Source organism: Zootoca vivipara, chromosome 4, assembly GCF_965207765.1.
Source record: "Zootoca vivipara chromosome 4, rZooViv2.hap1.1, whole genome shotgun sequence".
Lineage (NCBI taxonomy): Eukaryota > Metazoa > Chordata > Lepidosauria > Squamata > Lacertidae > Zootoca > Zootoca vivipara.
In genome coordinates this window covers 91,104,232-91,128,521 of record NC_142587.1, presented here as the reverse complement: position 1 = coordinate 91,128,521, position 24,290 = coordinate 91,104,232, and the positions used below count along the sequence as shown (strand labels likewise).

Genomic DNA, 24,290 nt, shown 5'->3' with positions numbered 1-24,290 from the left:
CTGCGTCTTGGTTTCTGAACGGTTCTGGGAGTCGAATTACTCCTGGAATGCGTTCTGTTCGAGAACCAAGTTACGACTGTACAGTATTGGTTGAGAAAGACAGTGAATACAGTGCGAGTCCCCGTCTTCCTTTGGTAAATAAGAGATTGCTTTCATTTGCATTTGTTTTTGAGAATGGGGAAAACCAATGGGAAATGGCGGACTGCCTCTGAAGGTTTGTGTGTAGTTGCAACGGCTTGTGTTGACTGCCTTGCACAGAGACAGAGGAGAAACGTGGGCAAGGGTGTTCTAAAAGTCTCCCTGCAATGTCCCAACCGTTAAATCCACATAGGTGGTCCTTAAAAATCACCAGCTGATTCTGCAGCAACAAGAAAAGGACAGCCCTTTATAGAGCCCAGTACAGTAATGGACTGCAGTGGGAACAATCATTTGTTTTTAAGGTGCTGAGATTTGTTAGGATACCGCCCCCCCTATTCCCCTCACAGAGCTACAGTTAAGGGATAGGGAGGGTCTTCTAACACTCCCAGGATCCTCTGGAGGAAGCCAAGGCTGTTTAAAGTGGTACGACACTGCTTTACATATACAGTGCAGACAGAGCCAATGTATAACCTTTCCACAAACAAATCAGAACAAATGTTCAGCCAACACCAGATGTCATATAACCTTCCCCACAAACTTTGTGCAGACAAATGTCTGGAAGGAACCCATATGGTTTAATGCCATGACTTTCACATACCAGCCGAACACATTTTCATGGAGCCGTTCAAAGCAAGGTCTCGAGCTCTGCAAAACGTTCTAACAGAAAAGCAATGCATTTCAACGTTCCGCTGCTATTTATTTTGATGCATGTTAGAATTCCCACTAAACTATTATTATTATTTTTATAAAAAAGGAATAAGACGGCTTTATTTGTATCAGCTGAGCATCAAAACATCTTGTAAGGCTGCCCAGAAGAATGGCAAACGTTAGGAGCCTACGTGAGTTTTAATGTTTGCTTTTAATATTTCTCCCTGGAATGTTTTAACTCTTCAGGGAGATGCTTCTGCAGCCAAAATAATATGGGAAGTGGTAACTTGGGTCTTGTGTGGTGGAGTTACTGCCAGATCTGCTGCTCCTTGGTTACTTTGGCCCCATAAACAGATCTCTGGGGCATGTGTCTTGTGTGTGGAAGCCTGGGAAACTTGTACATACAAACACCAAGAGACTGAGATCTGTACACAAGGGTTTTGTTCAAGATTTAAAATGTGTTCGCCAAAGTTGAGCCCTAGCTCTCATCGAGGTGGGAAATCTGGGTCTGGGCTGCCCCACTTCAGAATGCAAGTAGGAGCTCACTTGGTTGAATGTTTATACATTCAAAACAAAAAACTGCATGTAGGAAACTTGAATGCCAAGGAGATGGGGTCTTGCAGAGCCTTTCTACCAATATCTAGAGGTTTTTTTGTTTTATTAAAACTGGACTCACCTGGGAGAATATGCAGCTAACTGGGGCCAGCATTATCCAATCATAGAGCTTAGGTATGGTGTAATTAATACCACGGGACGCAGGTGGCACTGTGGGTTAAACCACAGAGCCTAGGGCTTGCTGATCAGAAGGTTAGCGGTTCGAATCCCTGCAATGGGGTGAGCTCCCATTGCTCGGTCCCTGCTCCTGCCAACCTAGCAGTTCGAAAGCATGTCAAAGTGCAAGTAGATAAATAGGTACCGCTACAGTGGGAAGGTAAATGGCGTTTCCGTGTGCTGCTTTGGTTCGCCAGAAGCGGCTTTGTCATGCTGGCCACATGACCCGGAAGCTGTACGCTGGTTCCCTCGGCCAATAACGCGAGATGAGCGCTGCAACCCCAGAGTCGGTCACGACTGGACCTAATGGTCAGGGGTCCCTTTACCTTTACCTTAATTAATACCATAGACTGGAGTCCTCCACACACCAAGAGATTTGTTGGGGCATGGGGCAGAAAAGGAGTGATAGGTATGTTTGCTATTTTGTTTAATGTGGCCTACATGCCCTCCTCTTCCCTGACCCCCAAAACTGGGTTTTTGCAAAATCTCACAGCAATGAGTTCTACAGATCAGTTGCCCGTCTGTGCACAGAAAAACTCCCTTGCCTCCAAATAAGATTTCCTGTACTTATATGCTCACAACGTGTCTTCTACTACATGGGAACGGGATGTGGTGGAGCAGATAAAGAACCAAGTAAATGATTTAGCCCTTTGGCTTGTTTTATGAGGTTTCTTTTTTTTCTTTCTTTAAAAGTGGAAATAGTTATGATTAACAGAGAGAGAGAGAGAGAGAGAGAGAGAGAGAGAGAGAGAGAGAAGGGACTTACAATATCTTTGTAAGAAAGGATACACATTTATCATTGGAGAAAGTCCAGGTTTGTTTTTTTTACAAAACTGCAGGATATTGCTGTGAATAACAACTCACCCCTTATTTATTTTGGAAAAATGACATCTGGAAAATGGGAACGGCTCCAGTTAATTCCCTTACCTTGAAATATCAGTAGACGCAAGGGTATTTTGAGATCATATTCTGCTTTTAAAGGGGGAGAGAAAAGAACAAACAACTTATAGAGTCACATGCCATAAAGACTGCCTTCCAATAATGTGAAAGGTCTTCGGTGCTTAATGCTATAAATTCTGAGCAAATTTGGAGGAGAAGCTGGAGTTTTGCACTGAAGAGCTCCCTGAAGGCCAGTGCTGCTGCACATATGTCAAGGATATGGGCTGGGTAGGACTTCTCTGCTCAGTGACCCGATCCACACGTGCAGCTGGTCCACACAAGCATTTATTTCACTTTAAAACTGAATGCATAGACTGATTCCGTTTGAATGCCATCTGAATGGGGATTCTTCCCCCCTCCTCCAATGAATGCAAACTGCAAAGGCTCTCAGTCTGGACTGGGGCTGGCTGACTGCAGTGGGAGGCAATTTGTTTATTTTATTTTATATGTGCCACCTTTCTCCCACTGCAGAATCCAAAGTGGCTCATGGAATAAATTAAAACAGATACAACTAAAGGCACACTATAAATATAAGTATCTGAAACAAATTAAGTAGCCCTATTAAAAAGACATCACGGGAAACACTTAAAACCATTTAAAAGCACACAGATGCAACAGTCAGCCTCAGAAGACCCTACCGCAACAGCCAGTTAATTTTTTTAAACATAACATTATTGAAATTCATAAATAATGTACATAATGTACATCATATACACACTTTTATATGACACACATATATACATTTGACAAAAATGAACACAACCATGTACTAATACTCTTCTTTGGATTCACAAAAATTAAACTTAGTTTAAATTTATACAATCCCTTTTTTCCTATCTTTTTACTAACATAAAATAGACTTCCTATCATTTCCCGATGTAAACTTTTTTTTCTAGTGTTGAATGTACTTAACATTATTCCCTTACTCTTTCTGTATTTTCTAATAACTCCTTACATCAGTTTGCACTCGTTACCTTATTTCTGAACAATTACTTTAAATAAGGGTCATTCAAATGCTGCCATAGATATTATACCACTATTTCTGTAAGTAACTAACTCTTATACATATCCCATTTTTGAATAGGTAAATGATTGTCTTGTATTGCCTCTCAGTCTGTTGGTCAATTGCGCCATTTCCACATATTCCTGTAATTTGCCGCAACAGCCATTTAATAGCCAAAGGCTGGATGGAATGAAAAGGTCTTTACTTGCCGTGAAAGGAAAGCAGAGTGGGGGGCCAGCCTAGTCCCACGTGGAAGAGTTTTCCACAATTTGGGAGCAGCCACTAAGAAGGCCCTGTCTTGTGCCATCACCAAATGTGCCTGTGAAGGTGGTGGGACCAACATAGAATCATAGAGTTCGAAGGGATCCCAAGGGTCATCTAGTCCAACCCCTTGCAAGGCACACAGTAATGGACTGGATTTGTGATTGTGTCCCTCCTCCCACCCCCGGTAAGTAGTGCCCAGACTGGGGATGCTCCATGATCCATCTTTGCCCCTGGAGGTAGAAACCCAGAATGCTGCACCCGAGAAGCTCAGTTCAGCTGGAACTCTGTACATGCCTCAAGGCTAGGTGTATAAATCACCCTTGCTCTGTGCAACGTCAACGTCATTGCAATCACCAAGGAAATCCTCTGGTGTAAGCTGTAGGCATTTGCCAGTTGCAAGCAGGAGGTTACACTTTGCCCCAGTTTCCTCAGTGCCAATGTAATAATGTCAGCAACACTGACTGTTCAACCAATGAAGAGAGGCTGTTGCACTCGGGTCCTGCTTTGGGGCTTCTCACTGGTGTTGGGTTGGCCTCTGCGTGGACAAGATGCTTGACTAGATGAGCCACTGGTGTGACCCAGCAGGTTCTCATGTTCTTAATCTCCCATTGTGAGTAAATGGTTTCCACCTGGCAACCCCACCCTGTGCCAATTAAATTCCCATTTGCTGGGAATTGCAGGTGCGCTGAGTGTTGTGCTCATGTGCTGCTAGAGGGTTTCCGGTTGGCTGTTTTGAGAACAGCATGATGAACCAAATGGGACTTTGACCTGGTTCAGCAGGCCCCTCTTATTTTCTTAAATTAGGTATCTGCATTTCTCAAGGACTTCCCAAACGCTTTCCTTTTCATTGAAGGACAAAACACCTTGTAACCAACCAACCAACAGACCACATGCCGTCTTAGCTCCTACACTTTCTGCATTGAATTTCCCTCTAACCTTTTTAACAATTCCCTCACCCCACCCAAACCATGTGTATACACATTCCTGCAAACTCAGGATTGCACTTCATGCAACTGATGAAGTGAGCTGCAAAAGCTTATGCCAAAATCAATTTGTTATTTAAGGGGGCCGCAAGACTCTCACTTATTTATATTTGCAACCTGCTCTTTATTAAGAATAATCCCGGAGGGAGGATTATTGCAAGGCATTGTCCTCTTCCCACTGCTAGTGTCAACATGTTCGGAGCATAATGTTTATGGCATGGCGGTTTACAAATAAATCTGATGATGGTTTGTTGGCAGGTGGTAGTGTGTGAGTGCCACATATCTTGGTGGTGTTTTTGTGTTGGGAGTGCAGCTAACAGGGAAAGGGGCTTTAGATTCGTTGCTCTTGCATTATAGAACGCTGTTCCATTGATAATGAGAGATTCAACCATTCTGTGTTGTAGATATTTACTGAGGACACCCAGAAAAGACGTGTGGATCTGCATCGAACAAGCCCAAGCCCAAGCATTTCCCCAAGCAGGGGAAATGTCTTGAACGGAGGGAAATGATGGCCACATCCTTCCCCAAACCTGGAAGATATTCTCCCAAATCTCAGACACAACAGAGGATGCTTATGAATAGTCTGGTGCGATGTACTCTGCACATGGGCAGAAACTGTTACTTCCCGTTTTCAAGACTGTCCAGCCAAAACAAATATGTTCTGTTGTGCTCTGCTGTGTGCCAGTCCAAATGAAACAATCTTTTTTGTCTATTGGTCCAAATACTTTGTTCCTTTACTTTAGAGAATAGAAGTGATAATGAGTGTTTAAATTGATTTTTTGGGAAGGAAAACCACATGCAGGTTTTCCCCACATTTTAAAAGTTTTTTTTTTAGTGTGCTTAGTTTATTGGCAACAGATGTGCAGGTGTCAACAATACATGAATTCCAAAACTTATGTCATGTGGTACCGTACGGCTTAATTTCTAAATGAGGTCAATTTTGTCTGAAAATCATACTTGCGCTGTCTTACAGAAAAACTCTTTCCCTGTCCACAGATAAGCAGAGAATGATTGATTTCCTGTAGAAAGGAGACAGTGGTACTCTGCACATGCCTAACAGCACACTTTCCTAAATAACTGCTGTTCCGATGAGAACAGCAAGGTTAAAAATTTCAGCCCTCCCAAGTCAAAATGTTGCCAGCTACAACTGGTGTGCATATGGATAAGAGCGTGGGAAGGGAGAGGTTAACAGTGATGAAATCCAAGCAGCATTTCAGTGCAATGCTCCAGGGCACAAACCTACGAATGGACCAATGGCCTGAAGTTCAAGACAGGCACAAATCTGCCAAGCAAGGTGTACCTGCCATACAAGGGAGGCTTACGCGGTTCCTGTACTTCCTTTAACGAAAGGTTAAGCACAGTGGATGACTATTTAACCCTTCTACCCAAAGCGGGGGTGAAGGACACAGACATCGCGTTCAAGCCAAAGGGGAGCTGTAGCCATACCAAGTGCTTGCTTATGCAATCCGCAAGCAGATGTCCTCGCAGCCTTCTGCTTGCCTGTTTCCACCAATGCAAGCCTCAAGGCACGTTTTTCCCCTCTTTGCATGGGCTTGCATTAAGTACTGTGCTGTTAGGTAAAGATAAACTAAAGGACCCCTGGACGGTTAAGTCCAGTCCAAGAGGGCATATATTTCTTTTTTCTTTTTGCACGGGCTTGCATTAAGTACTAGGTATATATACCCACATGCTCCTTTTAAACAAATCATTTCCGTGGGCCTGCATTTAAAGACACACAGACCACCTTTGCTCCTTCGGCTGCTCCTCTTTGCAAAAACATCAACGTGCATCATTGCAGCCCTTGAGTGACAGCCCGCGAGGCCCAAATGACAGAGAGAAGCGGGGCGGGGGGGGGGGAAGAGCGAGAGCGAGAAGGAGCTCGTGCCTCTCAAGCTCGCGCCAACTCCGCCCAATCCGCAGCCCCGGTGGTGAAAAGCCGCCTCCGCATTGGCTGCCGCGGCTCACGCGAGCCGAGCCGGCAAACCGCCCCTCGGCCCGGCCATACACACAGAGCGCGCGAGAGGCGGTTGACCGCGAATAACCTCGGCGGTTTGGGCCGCCCCGCGCGACCTTTCTCCTGCATTGGCCGTGACGCGCTTGGGGCCTCCCCCTCCCCCCGCGCCCCCCTCCGCGAGAGAGAGAGCGGCTGCGGGCCAAGATGGCGGCGCTGAGCAAGTCCATCCCTCACAGCTGCTACGAGATCGGGCACACCTGGCACCCCCACTGCGGACGGGCCTTCGCGGACATCACCCAGGGGGCGCTGCTTGAATCCCTCCGCATCTACGGGACCCTGTACCTGGTGAGGAAGGGGAGGAAGGGCCCACCCATCTCTTCTCCTGCCACCCCCCGGTGGGGAAATGAAGGGAGCCAAATAAAATATTTGAGGGCCCCCCCCCAGTGGATGGGCACTGCCATTCAAATGGTGTGTGTGTGTGTGTGTGTGCCCCCCCACGTCTTGGCATCGATTATGCGGGGCAGGGCTTGCTTGCTCCTCTCTCCCCACCCCCAGATGATAGGTACAGTATAGGTATATAGGGAGAGGGTGTTGAAATGACCCCTTGGAGAGGAATGGAAATGGAGGACAGGTAGGCGGCAGTGGTGGGAAGGGGGAAGAAGCGGCAGGAAGGATTTGTAGGTATGTATGGATCTATAGGGAGGGTATTCAAATGGTCCCTTGGAGAGGGATGGGGATGAAAGACTGGTGGCGATGTTGGGGTGAGAAGCAGGAAAGATATATAGGGAGGGTATTAAAATGATCCCTTGCCAGACTGGTGACAATTGTGGGGTGGGAAGGATATCTCATTCTGAAGCTGACCGGACATGGGTTAGAACTCAATGTCGAGCCTACCAAGTGGCGATAGTGACGGCGAAGAAGTCACCATCATTCTGCCCGGACACTGAGGTCCAGCGCCGAGGGTCTTCTGGCGGTTCCCTCTCTACAAGAAGCCAAGTTACAGGGAACCAAGCAGAGGGCCTTCTCGGTAGTGGCACCCGCCCTGTGGAACACCCTCCCATCAGATGTCAAAGAGAAAAACATCTGCCAGACTTTTAGAATACATCTGAAGGCAGCCCTGTTTAGGGAACCTTTTAATGTTTAACAGACCATTGTATTTTATTTTTCTGTTGGAAGCCGCCGAGAGTTGCTAGGGAAACCCAACTAGATGGGCGGGGTATAAATAATAAATTATTATTATTATTGTTGTTGTTGTTATAATAATAAAATGGGTTATTGAAGAGGGATGTGTGGCAATTGCTGGGTAGGGTGTCAGTTGAAGGCTGGAAAGGGGCAGAGGGGGAGGGAAAAGGATACCACTGGGAGTCAAATATTTGATGAATCAGACCAGTTCATCCAGCTTTCTGACTGTAAGAGCTGTTTGACAGTGGGATGGACCAGAGGTGGTGGATTCTCCTTCCTTGGAGGTTTCTAAGCAGAGTTTGGATGGCCACCTGTCATGGATGCTTTAGTTGAGATTCCTGCATTGCAGTTTGTTGGGCTAGATGACCCTCAGGATCCTTTCTTACTCTATACAGTTCTGGTGGAGGGACATTCCCAGGTCTACATGGAAATGCTGGGGAATTGAACCTGGGATCTTCTGCATGCAGTACAGTTGTTTGGCTACTGAGCTGTGGCCCAAATGTGTTGGAAGCTGACCCATATCAAGTCAGACCATTGGTCCATCTAGTTCAGTATTGTCCATGCTGACTGGCTGCTGTTCCCTAGGGGTTCAGATGGGGGGAGCTTTTCAGCAGATGAAACTGCTAGAGTTGATGTGTGATCCTGGTTAAGATTTTGAGTTTAGGAAGCTGGGGAATGTAGAAGAATGCTTTCTTTCAGATCAAACTTACCAGCCCAGCCCAATATTTAGTCTGACTGGTAGTGGTTCTTCAGGATCTCAGGCAGAGGTCTTCCCCAGCTTGCTACCTAATCTTTTTAACTGAAGGTGCAAGGGACTGCATCTTGGATATTTTTCATGCAAAACATCATATGCTTTGCTGTACCACTGAGCTGTGGCTACAGTGCATTTGCTCATACAAGCAGAGTTTGGTTCTAACAAATTTTTCGGCATGTCATTGCCTGCATTGCTTTTTGACCCTTGGTCATGGTGGATGCTCCAATAGTGGTAGGCACACATGAAGGTTGAAAGATGAGGGGGGACAGGATCTGGCTTTGCAGACAGAGGACCTCAGGTTCAGTCCTTGACATCTTTGGGTAAAAGGATGTAAGGTGTCAGGGCTGAGAAAGACTTCTGTTGAGGACTGAGCCACTGCTGGTCAGTACTAGATGAAACTGGCTATTAGATTAGATTGTGTTGTTTTTGCTTTTGAAGGATAATAATTAATTCATTTCCGAATGTATATGGCTGCTGTAATTACCGGTAGTCCATGTTTAGATTTCTGTATGTGCAAGCTGGATTTGCTAACACTTTGAGTGTCTTGTAAACATTTAATTAGTTTGCGAAAGGCTGTTCTGTTATGAAATAGCAAAGAGTTTGGTGCAGTTAGCAGTTACTCCCTTTGAACTTGGTAGGATTTACTTCTGAGTAAACATTCATTGAATTGTGTCCATAAACACATTAAACTCTGTTGGATTGTGAAATCTGAAGAAAATCAGCATGTCTCAAAAGTGTTCTTAGTTGTGTGTTTTTTAAAGACTATTATGAACTACCGTAGATATTGATCTACTAGTAGATTGTGGGGTATTCCTGGTAGATCTTTGGCACCACAGTGATCTCTCTCCCCCCCCCCAAAATGGGGGGACAACACACACAACTGTGGCTTCCTATAAAAAGCTCAACAACTTTGGTTCATCCAACAACATAGGTAGATCACTGCCAGTTTTTTAATACTGGGAGTAGATCACAGTCTATTGGGAGTTGGATGTCCATGAGCTAGAGCAAGCCAATTCAACACCAGGCCCACAAACTGATTCCTTTGTCTGACTGTTCTTCTGGAGGAGTTCACAATACTGTACCTATTGTTTCTGTTCCTTTTCTACTTTTGGTGGGAACCTTTAACTTCTGACAGGTACATAAACGTGGAAGTGAGAATGGGAGCATTATCCCTTATCTTCCTAGAGTTGGAGGCACATGGTCTTTCTGTTGAATCCAGCCACATTGGGAAGCTCACTGTGCCTCTGATACTTTTTCACTCTGTGAATTACTGGGGCATTGCAGGGGTGGGGAGAAGGGGTAGCATGGAGTGGAGAGATTTGTGGGTGTGAAAAGAGAGGTTGAGTAGTGGAGATGGGATTTGGAGAAAAAGGAGAATTTGTTGAAAATAGTAAATAGAAATAGGGACCTTTGGTTAGGGTAGCAGAAGGAGGATCAGACAGAAGAGGTTTGTCATGAGATGGCTGGAGAAGGAGAAAGACAGAGCAATGTGGGGTGAGATTGCTTGTGAGTCTCTCTCAGCTATTAGGCAGGAGGGAGGATGCCGGTTGGGTGGAAGAGACTGTACTGTACTGTACTGTACTGCTTCACTGTTAAGGTAGTGCTGTACGCTATTTAGGGATCACACCACAAAGGAGTGTGTCTTCTGTGGCTGTGCATGTAGGTGGCATCTTTCATGAATGAACCAAGATATTTTCTTAAAAGCAAGATGCATTAAGAAGAATTAATAATGTATATTAATAGGTTGAAGCTAGGTTTCTTTGATAAAATTGGGGTTTCTTCCCAAGTGCTGCTGTTTTCCCCCATCATTTGATAAACATATGGTACCATAATTTCAGATATCACTGAAGAATGCATGGGTGAGATGATGGAGATTTTTTTTTGTAACAATAGTATTTAAAAAGAGATTTGTGTGTGTGCCTGCTAAAAATGTGCTAGCAGTATAAAAGATTCCTTCAGTGGCCCAGACATGCTTATATGCCAGAGTAACATTTCAGTTTCATGTGAGACCTTCTTTACAAAATTAATTTCCAAAAGGAAAATTGTATCAAGGAGCAGGTCTAGCTTCAGGTTTTGTTTTTTAAGCCCCCTTTTCAGCTCCAGCTGGCCAGTGTTTAATTTTTCTGAAATTTAAGAGTGCAGGCACAATTAGTCAAATTTTGAATGATAGTGTATGATGTTTCTGATTAAAGAAATTAAGTGATTAGCATATTTGCCTCCCATAGAACCTCCTTTCCAGCTCTGGTTCTATGATTCCTTCAGCAACTATTTCTAGGCTTCCTACAACAAGGCCTCAGCATGGTGCTGTTACACTCTGTAGGCAGCCTCTCTGGGCAGACTTTGGCCTCATTGTTGATGCTCACCAGGGGAAGGCACAAATCCTTTGGGGTCGACCCTAATCTGCGACAGTAGCCTCAGCCTGCCAATCACCTACTGATTCCCCTTCTAGAGCCTGTGTCCTCAAGGTCCTTACATAACTGCTCTTCAAGGAAGCATAATATATGTCCACATGGCCATCTAAATGGGCATCACAATTGCTCAATGAATCTCTGAACTGGGTGCCCTATTTGTGGATATCATTACTGTATATGGAGAGAGTCATCCTGCTCCTTGACGTGACATTCAGATTGAAGGTGGTCTCCATCTTCCATGGATCACAGAATCTGATTCTACTTCCTTTCTTCCCCAGCCTTCCCATTCTTTCAAGAAGGCACAGACTCAATATGTGGAGACTATGCTGTAAGAGCTCTGTCAGACATGCTTCCTCTCTGTGTTCTATCACCCTAGATCTCTAGGTTACAAAGTCCTTTTGCACTACCACTTCCTGACTCAGACTATGCATCCATCAAGCCTATAACACACACTATTTCTCTAAGCCTCCCCACATCACAACATACCCCATTAGATCTTCAGTTGTGTGTGCAGCACTCTCCAATAACTCCCCACCTGCTGAGTTCTGTAGGGCCTCTACATGGAAGTCTGTCTCCTTTCACTAGACACTACAAACTGGGATTATTTGCTTCTGTAGAGGCGACCTTCAGTAGGAGAGCATTCCACCAAACGCTCACCTTTCTTAGATTTTAGCACTGACAGTATATTCCTGCTCTATAGGAACGAAGCTAAGGTACATCCGATTAGTGGGTGAATGTCAAAGATAATTTGGGCAAATTGGGTGAAAGTGTATTCTTTCTGGGATAGAGTGAATGAGGCATCCAGAGCTCCCCCTGCTTGCCAGTGTTATACTTTAATATGTACCGTATATTCATGTTGAATCTAGGCTCGTTTGGGACCTTTTTGAGTTATGTATGTGTGATTCTGGCAGGCTCTGAATTGCTGGCTTTTTGTTGAAGTCTCACCTCCTTGATATCTGTCTACTAGTGGCTTGGCAGTGGATGAAAACTCGGAAGGGGACAGCAGGACTGGGATAGCCATTAAAAACTGGAGGGAGGGATTAACCCATTAGTGGATAGATACCGCCTTTACCCCACTAAGGAAAGTACTTTCACAGTAAATACCCATGCTTTCTTTCTCAGAAGTAAGTCCTATTGACATAGTTAAGGATTGCTTCCAAGTAAGTGTGCATAGGATTACAATATCAAAAGACTGAAAGTTTGTTCCCTTTAATCCAGGGGTCAGCAACCTTTTTCAGCCATGGGCCGCTCAGACCATGTGGTGGGCCGGACTATATTTTTTGGGGGGAAATGAACGAATTCCTGTGCCCCACAAATAATCCAGAGATGCATTTTAAATAAAAGCACACATTCTACTCATGTAAAAACATGCTGATTCCTGGACCGTCTGCGGGCCGGATTGAGAAGGTGATAGGGCCGTATCTGGCCCCCGGGCCTTAGGTTGCATACCCCTGCCCCAGAGTCATCCGCGATTGGACCTAATGGTTCAGGGGTCCCTTTACCTTTACAATTCTATGATTCTATGACTCTAACCCATTATATTGTAAGTGCCTTGCAAAGGCAATTGAAACTAGTATAAACTTCCCAGTGGGAGTTTAAAGATGATTCTTCAAACTGGAGCACAAAGTACTTTGTCCAGTAATTAATTAGTATGTTCTATGCAGTAGCTAAACTTTTATACTTGTGTCTGGCTAAAATGTTCCCCATATGATCATAGTTTTGGAATGCCTGATACATTCTGGTCTGGAAGAAGTAGTTTAACAGCTGCATGAAGTTCTACAAAAAATACTCATTTTGTTAGCCAAAGTTCATGAATTGGTTAGGGGTTTAATTCAAATCTCATTCTTAGAGTATGATTTCCATGTATGCTAATGTGAACTCATTGGCAGAACAGTGAAATAAAAAATGTAATACATAAACTTGAATTGGCTTATCTCTTTCAGATTGCTGCAATTCTCCGGAAACGAAAACTAGATTATTATTTGCACAAACTGCTCCCTGAGATCCTGCAATCAACATCCTTTCTGACAGCAAATGGAAGTTTGTATATTGCATTTTTCTGCATTTTAAGGTTGGTTTAACTCCATTTTACATCTTTGCGGGTGGTAAAATAGCATTTTCTATAATTAATGTTGACTTGTGGAATGAAATTATTTATTTGAAGAATTTGTACCTTATTCTTCAGCTGCAAAAAAGATTTGCAGAGTGGCATACACATGCCAATAATAAGACTGTCCCTGCCTTTAAGCTTAAAATCGAATGCACACAACACATAAGAAAAAGTGATTAGGAGGAAGGAGGAAAAAGCATGCTGATAGTGTTTAGAAAATTCTTGTGTTTGTCTAGAAAGGAAGCAAAATCCTTGCAACTGCTCCTTCTGTGGCTGATGGATAGGACTAGGTTGGTCACCTCCTTGCTGTGATACTCATCTTGAGGTGCACCATCCCAGTGGTCCTTAGACTCCTGGCTGACATGTTCTGTCCTAATTCTCTATGTGTTTTTTTAAAGAGGCTACAGCTATTTTGGGATCAAGATTAATGTATCTGCTAAAATGTAACCCTCCCATCATTATTTATTATTATGTTTAGATTGCTATCCCACCCCATCCCTAGGGCTTATTTGCTGAGCTTACATTCACATTTTTTCTCTATTCTGGAGATGGCAGACAAGTACTGTTTCCTCTTTGCTAGCTAAAAAGTGCTTACTTGCCATCAAGGGTCATCCTGTGGGATTATGAAAACAAGCCCGTTTTTCTGTTCAGGAAATGTCTCTTAACTCTTTCATTTGCACAGATCAGCAGCTTACAATGAAATATTTACCAAGTACACAATCGTGTTTTGTTCTCTAGGGCAATGTGAGCTTGAGAAGTTTTTTATTGTGTTATTTCTTCCTTTCCACACAAATCTATTTGCCACTTCAACTGTTAACATTTGGAACAAAGTTGTCATTTGAGGGAAGGGGTAAGGGCAGTAATCAGTGCAAAGTACAGCAATCATGCTTCTTTCCTCTTTCTGACATTATCTAATAACAAAGACATCCCAGATTCTTTAATATGCTGTGAGAGAGCTGCTAATGTGCTGTAAGAATAAAATAAAGAAATGTAAGCCCAAATAACTTTCATTCCAACCATGGTGGTGGCGGGGGAACGGGGGGGGGGGAATGGGACGGGGACCATAGGTTGGTAATTCTGATGTGTATCTGTCCTGGTTGCATTTGGGCTACTTAATTGACCATGCATGAGAACAGCATGCCCCCAGAGAAGGCTGCCTGCTCCATCTTGGCATGAGTCACTGTTCTAGAATTGCCTCTTTCCATTCAGGAGGGCAGTGCCACATGAAAGATGGAGAATGGGCTGCCTGTTCTTACACATAAACCTGGAAAGGGTTACTTTTAGAGCATGGGTAGGCAAACTAAGGCTCGGGGGCTGGATCCGTCCGAATTGCCTTCTAAATCCGGCCCGCAGATGGTCTGGGAATCAGTGTGTTTTTATAAGTAGAATGTGTGCTTTTATTTAAAATGCATTTCTGGGTTATTTGTGGGGCATAGGAATTTGTTCATTCCGCCCCCACACAAGGTCTGAGGGACATTGGACGCTGTAAAAGTTTGCTGACCCCTGTTTTAGAGTGTTAGACAGGGAAAAGGTTTTCTTCTGATATTTTCCAAGCTGTCAAAGTGCAAATTTATCTTTGTTTCTTGGAGTGACAGCTGTCACTTCTATAGTTCAAGGAGTGAAACTGGGCATCATACTAGAAACTCATCTTTTGGTTCTGCCCAAGAACAGCATGAAAGTTGCTTTGCCCAGAGAAATTTTGTTATGAAGTTCAGAATAATTCCCCAGCCCACAAATGTTTTTATTAGGTTTCTTGTTTGCATGTGCCTACGTTTGTCATTTATGAACTAAAGGTGGGGGGAAACAACTTTTGTGAAGTTTCACAGCTTGGTTGGTTGTCTGGTTGACATTCCTTCCTTGGAGGTTTTTAAGCAGAGGTTGGATGGCCTCTGTCATATATGATTTAGTTGACATTCATGCATTGGAGGGGTTAGACTACATGACTCTCAGGGTTCCTTCCACAACTCTACAGTTCTATGATTCTATCTTTCTTGTCCCAGGCAGCCACTCCCACTTTCAAAAATAAAAATAATTGAATATCAGGTCAGTGGTATAAAATTCCATGAGAGCATTGGAAATGTAATTTACCTATTGATTTGAACTTGTAACCAACCCTATTCCAAGGACCCAAAGCAATTGCAGTATAAAATGTGCACATACAAAATATCTAAACGGAAAACAGACCACACAAAACATATGTTAAAGTCTTAACCCTTGTCACCAGAAGCCTGACCAAATTGACATGCTTTTCACTCTAGAGGAGGGGAAAACATAGGCATAAGGAAGTCAGCAAAGTGTCTCTTTTTGTGCTATGGTTCCCTGTTGATTACACAGAATAATTCCAGAAGGTAGTATCGATGCTTCTGGGAAATTACAAGGAAGGAGTTTCAAAGAAATACAGGACTCTAGGCATTTCAATCTTTTAATGTTTAAACAAGCATATTTTAATTATGTCCTTTTTATTGGGCACTAATCAACATTTTCGGCATAGGCTGGACCAGTCTACAGCTTGTCCTGTGATAACAAATATATTTTGTCACTGGGGAAATACATGTAGTGCCTTGTAACAAAGTAATCCTTTGAAATGTAGTGGATGTAAAATTGATGTTCTTCCTTGGGTGTTACAAGAATGAAATTTTATGAGGTTCTTTGATGTACTTGTTAAGAAGAAACATGAGATGGCAATGGGCTGCTTTTTGCCTGATGCAGCCTTTGTATCTGTCATACGGGGCTGGATCCAGAGTTTTTGTTTTGCAAACAGCTCCTGCTGAAAGGAGGAAGGAGGAAGCAATTTTTGCTGGTTCTCCATTAAATCCCCTGTGCCCCCTTCCACACACTCCTGGAGAGTACCCCAACATTGTGGAGCACACTTCTGGGAGGTACAGAAGGCTGAAGGAAGAGGAATTGGTGAAAATTACCTCCCACTGTGGGGGTTTCCTATGAATGGAATTACTCTGGATCTAAGCCACTGTATATGAACAGATGTACTCTTTTACCAGATGCTGTGTATTAACCCAATAATGTTTCTTTATGCTTTAGGATGCAGAATAACAAATATTGCACATTTTTTTCCTCAGGAGGATACTTGGAAAATTTTATTTTTGGACTCCTGGTTTTGGCGCTGCTTTGCCAGCTTCTTATGTGGCTATTCTTATTGAAAGGAAGAGCAGGTATGTATTCATATATCCTTTACCTGCTTCCACTCTTTTACAGAAGGTGGGAGCCAATTGCATGGAGCCAAGTTGAGAATATATTGTGTCGTATGCAGCTGTCAGATGGGCAGTGTACAAATAATAAAATTATCATTATTATTAAGAACTTGCAGTGTGGATAGGTAGAATACTTGAAAAAATACATGGTGGTTTTGTTTAGGGTTGCTGGTTTATATATACATGAGTAAAAATGCGCAGCTAGTTGCTGTTAAGGTTCTGTTGTTTTCAGGAAGTTTTTCTAGAGGATAAGAATTCTCTGTTGTATAGGTCCAGGTATTCCCCATTACTCCTAGTCCTCATCCCTCTGCTCTTAATGTATCCTCAGCAATAACTGTAAACGTCATGGTTGCCAGCCCTCTGCTGTGTTTATACTGTTGCTCCTCCCAACGCTTGAAGCTGTCACTACTTAATCTCTCCATGCCTGTCTTTCTCAGGTTTGTGACCCTGCCTCATACAAATAGAATCCTTGCTTTCTTACCTCCTTGCCAAATAGCCACAATTTCATAAAATTGCTAGGAATTCCCACCGGAATAAATGAGTGCTTTCGTGTTCTGCTTGTTCTTGTGCAGAATCTGTATGGAGTTGTGTGACTTCTTCGTGGTTAAATGATGGACTCTGCTATCTCATGATGCGATGGTTACTGACTTAAAGGCTTTTTTGTTTTTTAAAAAGGGGTTTATCCATGGCTACTCATCATGATAGCTATATGCCACCTTCAGGACTAGAGGCAGCATGTCTTTGGATTGCGGTCGCTGGGGAAACAGCTGCCTGAGAGGGGTCTTGGCCTCATCTCCTGGTTGTGGGCTTCCATTCTGGGAAACAGGATGTGGGGCTAGTTAAACCTTTGGTGTAATCAATTATGTTCTTATATGTATGTGTTAACCTACTCTCTAATTTAACTTCATCACTTTTTTTAGAAAAGATGTTTGTATAATGGCTGAATCAAAGAATTCTGGGGGAATTGCAACTCTGTGAGGAGTAAACTGCAGTGCCCAGGATTCGTAGAGGGAGGGGTGTGTGCTTTGAATGAGCAGTGTTACTCTTTATAGTGGTACCTCTACCCTGTTTCTCATATTTTAAGGCATCCCCATAAAATAAGCCATAGCAGGATTTTTAAGCATTCAAGGAATATAAGCCATACCCCGTAAATAAGCCATAGTGATAGGAGCAGCAGCAATGCCGGCCGCGGCAGGAGGAGGAGGAAAAAAATAAGACATCCCTTGAAAATAAGCCATAGTGTGTTTTTTTGAGGAAAAAATAAATATAAGACGTGTCTTATAATATGAGAAACACGGTAGTTACAAACTTAATTTGTTCCGGAGGTCCGTTCTTAACCTGAAACCGTTCTTGACCTGAAACCGTTCTTAACCTGAGGTGCGCTTTCGCTCATGGGGCCTCCCACTGCCGCTGCCACGCAATTTCCATTCTCATCCTGGGGCAAAGTTCTCAACCCGAGGTATTACTTCCGGGTTAGCAGAGTTTGTAACCCGAAATGTTTGTAACCTGAGGTACCACTGTTCTTTACTTCTCTGGAGTGGCGGGTTTCACAGAGGACCTTCTTCAAAAACCCTGGCTTTGTAAAAATCTGCAGAACATACAATCTGACTTTCTTGCTCCATGATTTGACACACCCTGCAGCTTTCCCATACATTGCACTGGTCCAGATATCATGAAAGTACCATTCATATTACTCCATTTGACCTCTACACATATCTCAGACGCCTGCCTGCCCTTCTCCAGTCTCCTGCTTCTCCTGAGACTCCTAAAGATGTCCTTAGGAATGAAGTCCTCCTTTTCCCCTCCTGCTGTGCTCATGCTGTTCTCATCCATAGCTGCTCTTTACAACTGAAGGAGTCACTAGAGAGGGCGAAAAGGATTATTGGGAACAGGTGCAGTATTCATGAACTGCCGCTAAGGTCCTTGAAAGGAAATAGGCCTGGCAAGAAGCTGGCATAAAGAGATTGCCAAGAACTGGAGAAGGAAAATGGGCAGACTGTCTACTTTCCCCTCCCCACAGAGTTTGTTTTCGCTCTGTTGGTCTGTACCATTTATCTCTTAAAATATGAGCATGCAAGTATGGGAACCCTGCAAAATTTGCAGGGAGAGTTAATTGCAGGAAACCAGCCCTCTCTCTCCCCAGATGGTCCTCTCTGTGCAAAGGGAATCAGAGTCCTCCCTTCTCCTCCAAAGCAACTGCAGAGAGCAACGTCTGTGTCATTTCCCCTCTCTTTTCACCTAGACCATTTTGGAGGAGAACACAAGGTCAGATTCTGTCCCAAAGTGACCATTGCAGGGGGCCGGGAGCAGCTCCTTGTGTTGGCTTGGGGAAATGAGCTGTGCTTTCTTCCTTCATCCAGCACTGTTAAGCCCTTGTCCCTGCTCAGACCTAGTGCCTGCTTACTGCCCTCTTTTGCTGATAACATTTCTGCAAGGGTATACTGATAACATTTCTGCAAAGCCTCTGGCCTCATCCTGGCCCCCAGGGACACACACCGCATCATCTGCTTGAAAGTCATTTGGGGATGTGCTCTTGGGATGGAAGCAACCAGAGAAATAAATGGAAGAAGGTGAGGTACTTACTCTGAGGTGGGTGAATTTCCAGGCAATGGCCAGCAGCAAAGAAATGCTGCTGGCTGCTGGTTTTTGAGCCTCCCCACTTTCCCCAAGGGTGTATCCTTGGAGGTCCTGCGGGAGGAAAGAGCGTCTCTGAGTCAGGGGCCAGTCTGGGCCAAAGCGTCCCCCACTGCCCCCACCACAGAGTCCCTGGCACTCCTGAACAATGAGGGTTAACAGTTTGGTCTTGGACCAAATTGGGGGCCAAACAGGCTCTGTGCCCCAGAAATGGGGCAGTCCGTTGAGTAAGGGATAGGGGGCAACCCTAAAACCTCTCCTGATGCCACCAGGATGCTTACTGGAGGAGGGTGCTGGGATTGGGGGAATTCCATAAGGAGACTCCCCAGCAGGAGCCGGAAGTGCCGCTTCAGTTTCTGCGGGAAAAGAGAGAAGAGAAGTTGAGTGCTGGGTTAAATCTTGTAAGTATGTGAAGAAGAAAGAGCCTGTGAAGGGAAGTCAAGCTCTCAACCCTGGAGAGCTTGGCCCCTTTCAGCACGGCCTCAAAGGTCCAGTGCAGGATCGCATTGATGATATCTGACCTGAAATTTGGTGCTGCAGAGATGAAAGGGAGAGGGTTAGACGTTACCTCCTCCGAGTCTCCCTTGCCCCCTTCTCCCTCCTGCCTGCTCTTTCCCACCTGGAACTCCCCCTGGAGTTCTGCCCCCCCCAGCCCACCCCCCACAACCCCGTCCATGCCAAAGACACCTCCAAGGAAAGGGTCAGGGCCAGGGGGCGATCCCTGAAGTGCTCCAAGGGCCCCAAGATGTCCTGGAAGAGAACAGAGGAATAAAACCAGCTCTTTCCAGGGCCTCCGGAGGACAGCTCTGACCCCAAACACCAGGCTTGGCTTTCCTGGGGAATGGCAACCCCATGCCCTAAGCTGGCAGGGTCCTCCTCTCCGGCAGATGAACAATCACTTCCCCAAAGCCCCTCCTTCCCCCCACCTCCCTGTGGGGGTCCCTCACACCTCTTATCACTCACCAGAATGGCTTGGGCCATAGCCTGCTTGGAGCACTTCAGGGTTTGGAGCCCCCCTGAGCTCAGCTGCCTGGCACCTCTGGATGACCCCCAGGAGGTATAGTTGTTCATCCTCCAGCAGCTACACCTAACCCCCACCCTAAGCCTACACTTAACCCTAACTACTATTCTATGTACAAAATAAAAATATATACAAAATATGCACAGATGTGCACAAAAAACAAAGAACAAAAATATTACAATAAAGAACAAAATAAAATAAAAGTTAAAAAATTAAAAGAATAAAAGAAAATCAAAATAAATCAAATAAAAGTAATAAATGAAATCAAAATCAGAAAATGAAAAAATAACAATTCACTAATCCTCCGCCTAATCTCCACCAACCGCCACTAACTCCTCTCCACTCTCCTCACTACTAACCCACAATGGCCTGCTCCAAGTCAGTGGCTTTTCAAGGAGAAGCAAGAGATGTCACAAAGGAGGGCGGGTCCTTGTCACCGTGGCAACCCCCCCCCCACCTGGACCTGGCCCCTCCTGAGAGGTGATGCTCCTTTATCAGAACTCAGAGGCACCTGCTGTTCCGCCTGCAGCTGGGCTGCATCTTCATTTCACATCCTTCTTCCTGTAGCCCCATTTCTAAATGGAGACCATCCCCACATCCTTCTAGGCAGGCTAGGGGTCTCCATAGCGTAGGCTTCCGAAACCCTGGAGAGCTGCTGCCGGTCAGTGCAGGCTAGTTGATGAAAGATATTGAGCAGCTGGAAATTGAGCAGAGGAGGGTGACCAGGATGAAGGGTCTGGAAACCAAGCCTTATGAGGAATGGTTGAGGCAGTTAGAAACCAAGCCTGAGCCATACTATAGATATGGAAGATAACATTAACCAGAACTGTGCAAAACTGTGCATGTAGGGGGTAGGGAGTACTGGAGCTCAATGCCATTTTTACAGTGCCATGGCTGATGTGCTAGCATCTGCCTTGAGTAGATAATCATGGAGCTTCTCTCTCACACTGGTAGCTGGGAATAAGGAACAGGTGAGAGAGCACACAAGTCTTGTCACTTAAGTTGCAGTTGCTTGGGGAAGGATGTTGTGTTCTTTTCCCTCACCCCACCTGGGAGTCAAGAATGGTGCAAGAGCCACATGAATGCCCCTCCTCTCCTCTCTGCGGCAGAATGGCAGCTGCCTGCCCAAAGAGATGGTCTCAGAAACAATCTTCAGGCATATGGCGTAATTGGCTGCAGGCTTACGCTCTTGTTGTTTTTGCATCTTAGGGCAATGTATTTCGCCAAACTCCTCCTCCTGGAACCTAAAAGTCTTTGGAAGGTGACTACCCATTCCTGCTGTTCAGTGTTGCTGAAGGGAAAATGACACGGACTGTTAAAGCCAATTTTTGAAGAGAATACTGCTTCTGCTTGCTCCTGTTTCTAATGGTTGAAAGCAATTAAACTTTCCTTTTTTCGTTAACCGCTTTTCAGATAGTGGGCTTGATAGGGTTCCTGAAAGTTAGCTTCTTTGACGCTATCACTCCAATTGGCTTTACTGTTTCATTCCTCAAGGAAAATCAGGACAGCTTTCTGCATCTCTGCCAAGGACAATTTGAACTTCTTTTTATTGCACGTCTAAAACTAAGGAAAAAGAAATGTTGCTTGGAAAAATACACACATTGTTAAGAATAAGCCAGAGCTTGGCAGTAGATTTTCATACTGTCTCCCAAGAAGCATTAAAAGAACTGTACCTGTTAACACCCTTTCCCTACCCCTCCAAATGATCCCTCCTTAAGGTGGCTTAATGTAACATTCCTTCCAGTAGCACCTTAGAGACCAACTAAGTTTGTCATTGGTATGAGCTTTTGTGTGCATGTAAGGTGCTACTGGAAGGAACTTTTTTATTTTGTTTCGACTATGGCAGACCAACACAGCTACCTACCTGTAACTAGAACTTAATGTAACATGATAGCCACTTGGGAGACTGCAAGAAATTTCTTACAGGGTGGCAACTCCATAACCCATTTTGTCTCTTATTAGGTCTTATGGGGTAACCTCCCTGCTTTGTTTGCCCTGGTACCCTTCTTGTGTTTGGGTCAGTGTTTGTTACTTGCGAAGAAATGTAGTATTTCCCCCACCGCGAACGGTGGTCAGGGTAATACGGAAATACAGTAGTGGATAATTTCTGGGCAAGCAACTTGTGGAGTTTGATGCAAATGTTCACTTTACTGCTGCTTTTGTGTGGTGTTAAGATATTTTCAGAGTTTCATATTACTAAACTCCAGGGCACTGGTCTCTGTTTAACCATGATTTTAGGGCATTGAAATATTTTTCTCACTTTTGCTTGCAAGGAAATAAGGTGCTTGTTAATTAATCCAGAATTGTGTTGAAGTCCATTTCCAGACATCTGGTTCAGAAGCAGATTAGGTTCAAGGTGATTCCATCACTCCTATAGCATAGAATCCCCCCACTTTTGGTCTTCTTTAACCAAATCTGTGGATTTTCTTTTTTTCTAAAAAAGGCTCAATAAAGCTCCCACCCTTACAGCTTTTCAGTATGGAGTTTTGAGCTCTTGTGCAGTGCAAGTTCTTATCTCTCCTGCTCAGGCACAGAAGTCTGGTTGTCTAGCAGGGGAACATTCAGGCTTGTACTTGGGTGAGCTAACTTGCTGTTATTCATTAACACAGAGACCTTTACAGCTGTCAACTAGTCAGAGTAGGGGCTGCTATTAGAAAAAAAAACTGATCAGAATGAGTGAAGAAGTGAGGGTGGATAGAAGAGGGGAAGACAAGGTGATGCTGAAGTTGATTGCTAGTTCCCAATTAGTTATTTGCTGAAATTTGAAAGGCAGCTCACTTGGGAATGTTGAAAAAAGAACTGAAATGTATATGCCCTTGAACCCAGAAGTAAACTTCGGAATACCCGATCATATATCTTCATGACTGTGGGATAGTTGCTTTCTAATTGCACAATACTTTTCCTCCAGTGTCTTTAGAGGCCTGTATAAATTACGCAGATTTATTTGGCAAATAAATAGCTATGCAAATTATGGGAGGAGCAATGAATTATGCAGAGCACTGAAGATTTTCGCTGCTCCCCACTCACTGAATATTTTATACAACCACTCTTCTGGCTACTGAGATAAAACAAACAACCTTCAACCCCCCCCCCCAATTTTGTTAGGAATGGATATTCTCTGCTCATTTCAAATTTGGTGCAATTTCTGTACTTTTGAGGAATGGTGGCTTTCCAGAAGCTATAGGTTGTATCCAGCTAAATTAAAGCAGATCCGTTGGAATGAATGGATTTATGTTAGTAACCCGTTTCAGTGGGTCTAATTTGTGCAGGACAGTAATTGTTTTACTTTAAAATTCTTAAATACGTTTCTGGCCTTTTAAACATATCTAGCAGCTGGTAACAAATAATCACTTAATCTCTTCCCAGTGGGCACTCTATTTTAAGTTCCCTGCAGGCATTTGCTTACAGAGCATCCATATCAGACTGAGTTCAGGAATGAAATGCTTATAAATTAGACCTCCATTGTAAGTGTTGATGTGTTCAGGTTCTGGGCCAGACTATTGTATGCAATATTCAATTGTATCTTTAGGAAAATGTAGGGAACATGAAGGCAAGCTAGCAAATGGCTAAAAGCCTTCTATTTTCCCTTCAGTTAGTTGACACTGAATGATTGTCAACATAATCAAAGCTGTGCATAAAGCACAGTAATCTGGCAGTGGGTTTGTGCTATCAAATTGATTACCTTGAAATCAGGCAAAATGTTTTATTCTTTTCTGTTAAGAAAAAAGAAAGCTGTTGCCTGTCTCTTCATATGCAACCTGCAGTGTAATCACACTGAGAGCCAGTGTGGTGTAGTGGTTAAGAGTGGTACTTGTAATCTGGGGAACCGGGTTCGCGTCTCCGCTCCTCCACATGCAGCTGCTGGGTGACCTTGGCTAGTCACACTTCTCTGAAGTCTCTCAGCCCCACTCACCTCACAGAGTGTTTGTTGTGGGGGAGGAAGGGAAAGGAGATTGTTAGCCGCTTTGAGACTCCTTCGGGTAGTGATAAAGCGGGATATCAGATCCAAACTCTTCTTCTTCTAAGCATGTTTGCTCACCAATGGGAAGCCATGTCTCGGTTTTCAAATGTTTTGGAAGCCAAATGGGCTTCCAGAATGGATTAAGTTCGAGAACCGAGGTGCCACTGTACTTAATTTTCTCTCCATATGTGTTTGTTCTATATATGGTAGATTAAGAGGAAGTGGTGAAATTCCTGTTTGCCAATTTCACCTCTCCATTTCCCAGAGAGCCTGCTTTGGAGATGACTGAGTTGGGCCACAAAGGAGGG

The 24,290-nt window shown here is 44.2% G+C and overlaps 1 protein-coding gene and 1 long non-coding RNA gene across 3 annotated transcripts in view; both read left to right on the top strand.

Annotated features, from left to right (window-relative positions):
• Positions 1-747: 747 nt before the first annotated feature.
• Positions 748-5,468, top strand: LOC148686044 (uncharacterized). Its single transcript, XR_015949736.1, has 2 exons — positions 748-977; positions 5,151-5,468. It is a non-coding gene; the product is annotated as an uncharacterized LOC148686044 (long non-coding RNA).
• Positions 5,469-6,878: 1,410 nt separating this feature from the next.
• Positions 6,879-24,290, top strand: part of TMEM135 (transmembrane protein 135) — a 159,646-nt gene continuing 142,234 nt past the window's right edge. For both annotated transcript variants that reach the window (XR_015949735.1, XM_035116527.3), the window contains exons 1-3: positions 6,879-7,045; positions 12,991-13,118; positions 16,235-16,327. Coding sequence is in view for 1 of the 2 variants with exons in the window: in XM_035116527.3 (XP_034972418.1) it covers positions 6,905-7,045; positions 12,991-13,118; positions 16,235-16,327 (362 nt within the window). In the remaining variant the exon portion in view is untranslated. The remainder of the gene's footprint in view (positions 7,046-12,990; positions 13,119-16,234; positions 16,328-24,290) is intronic.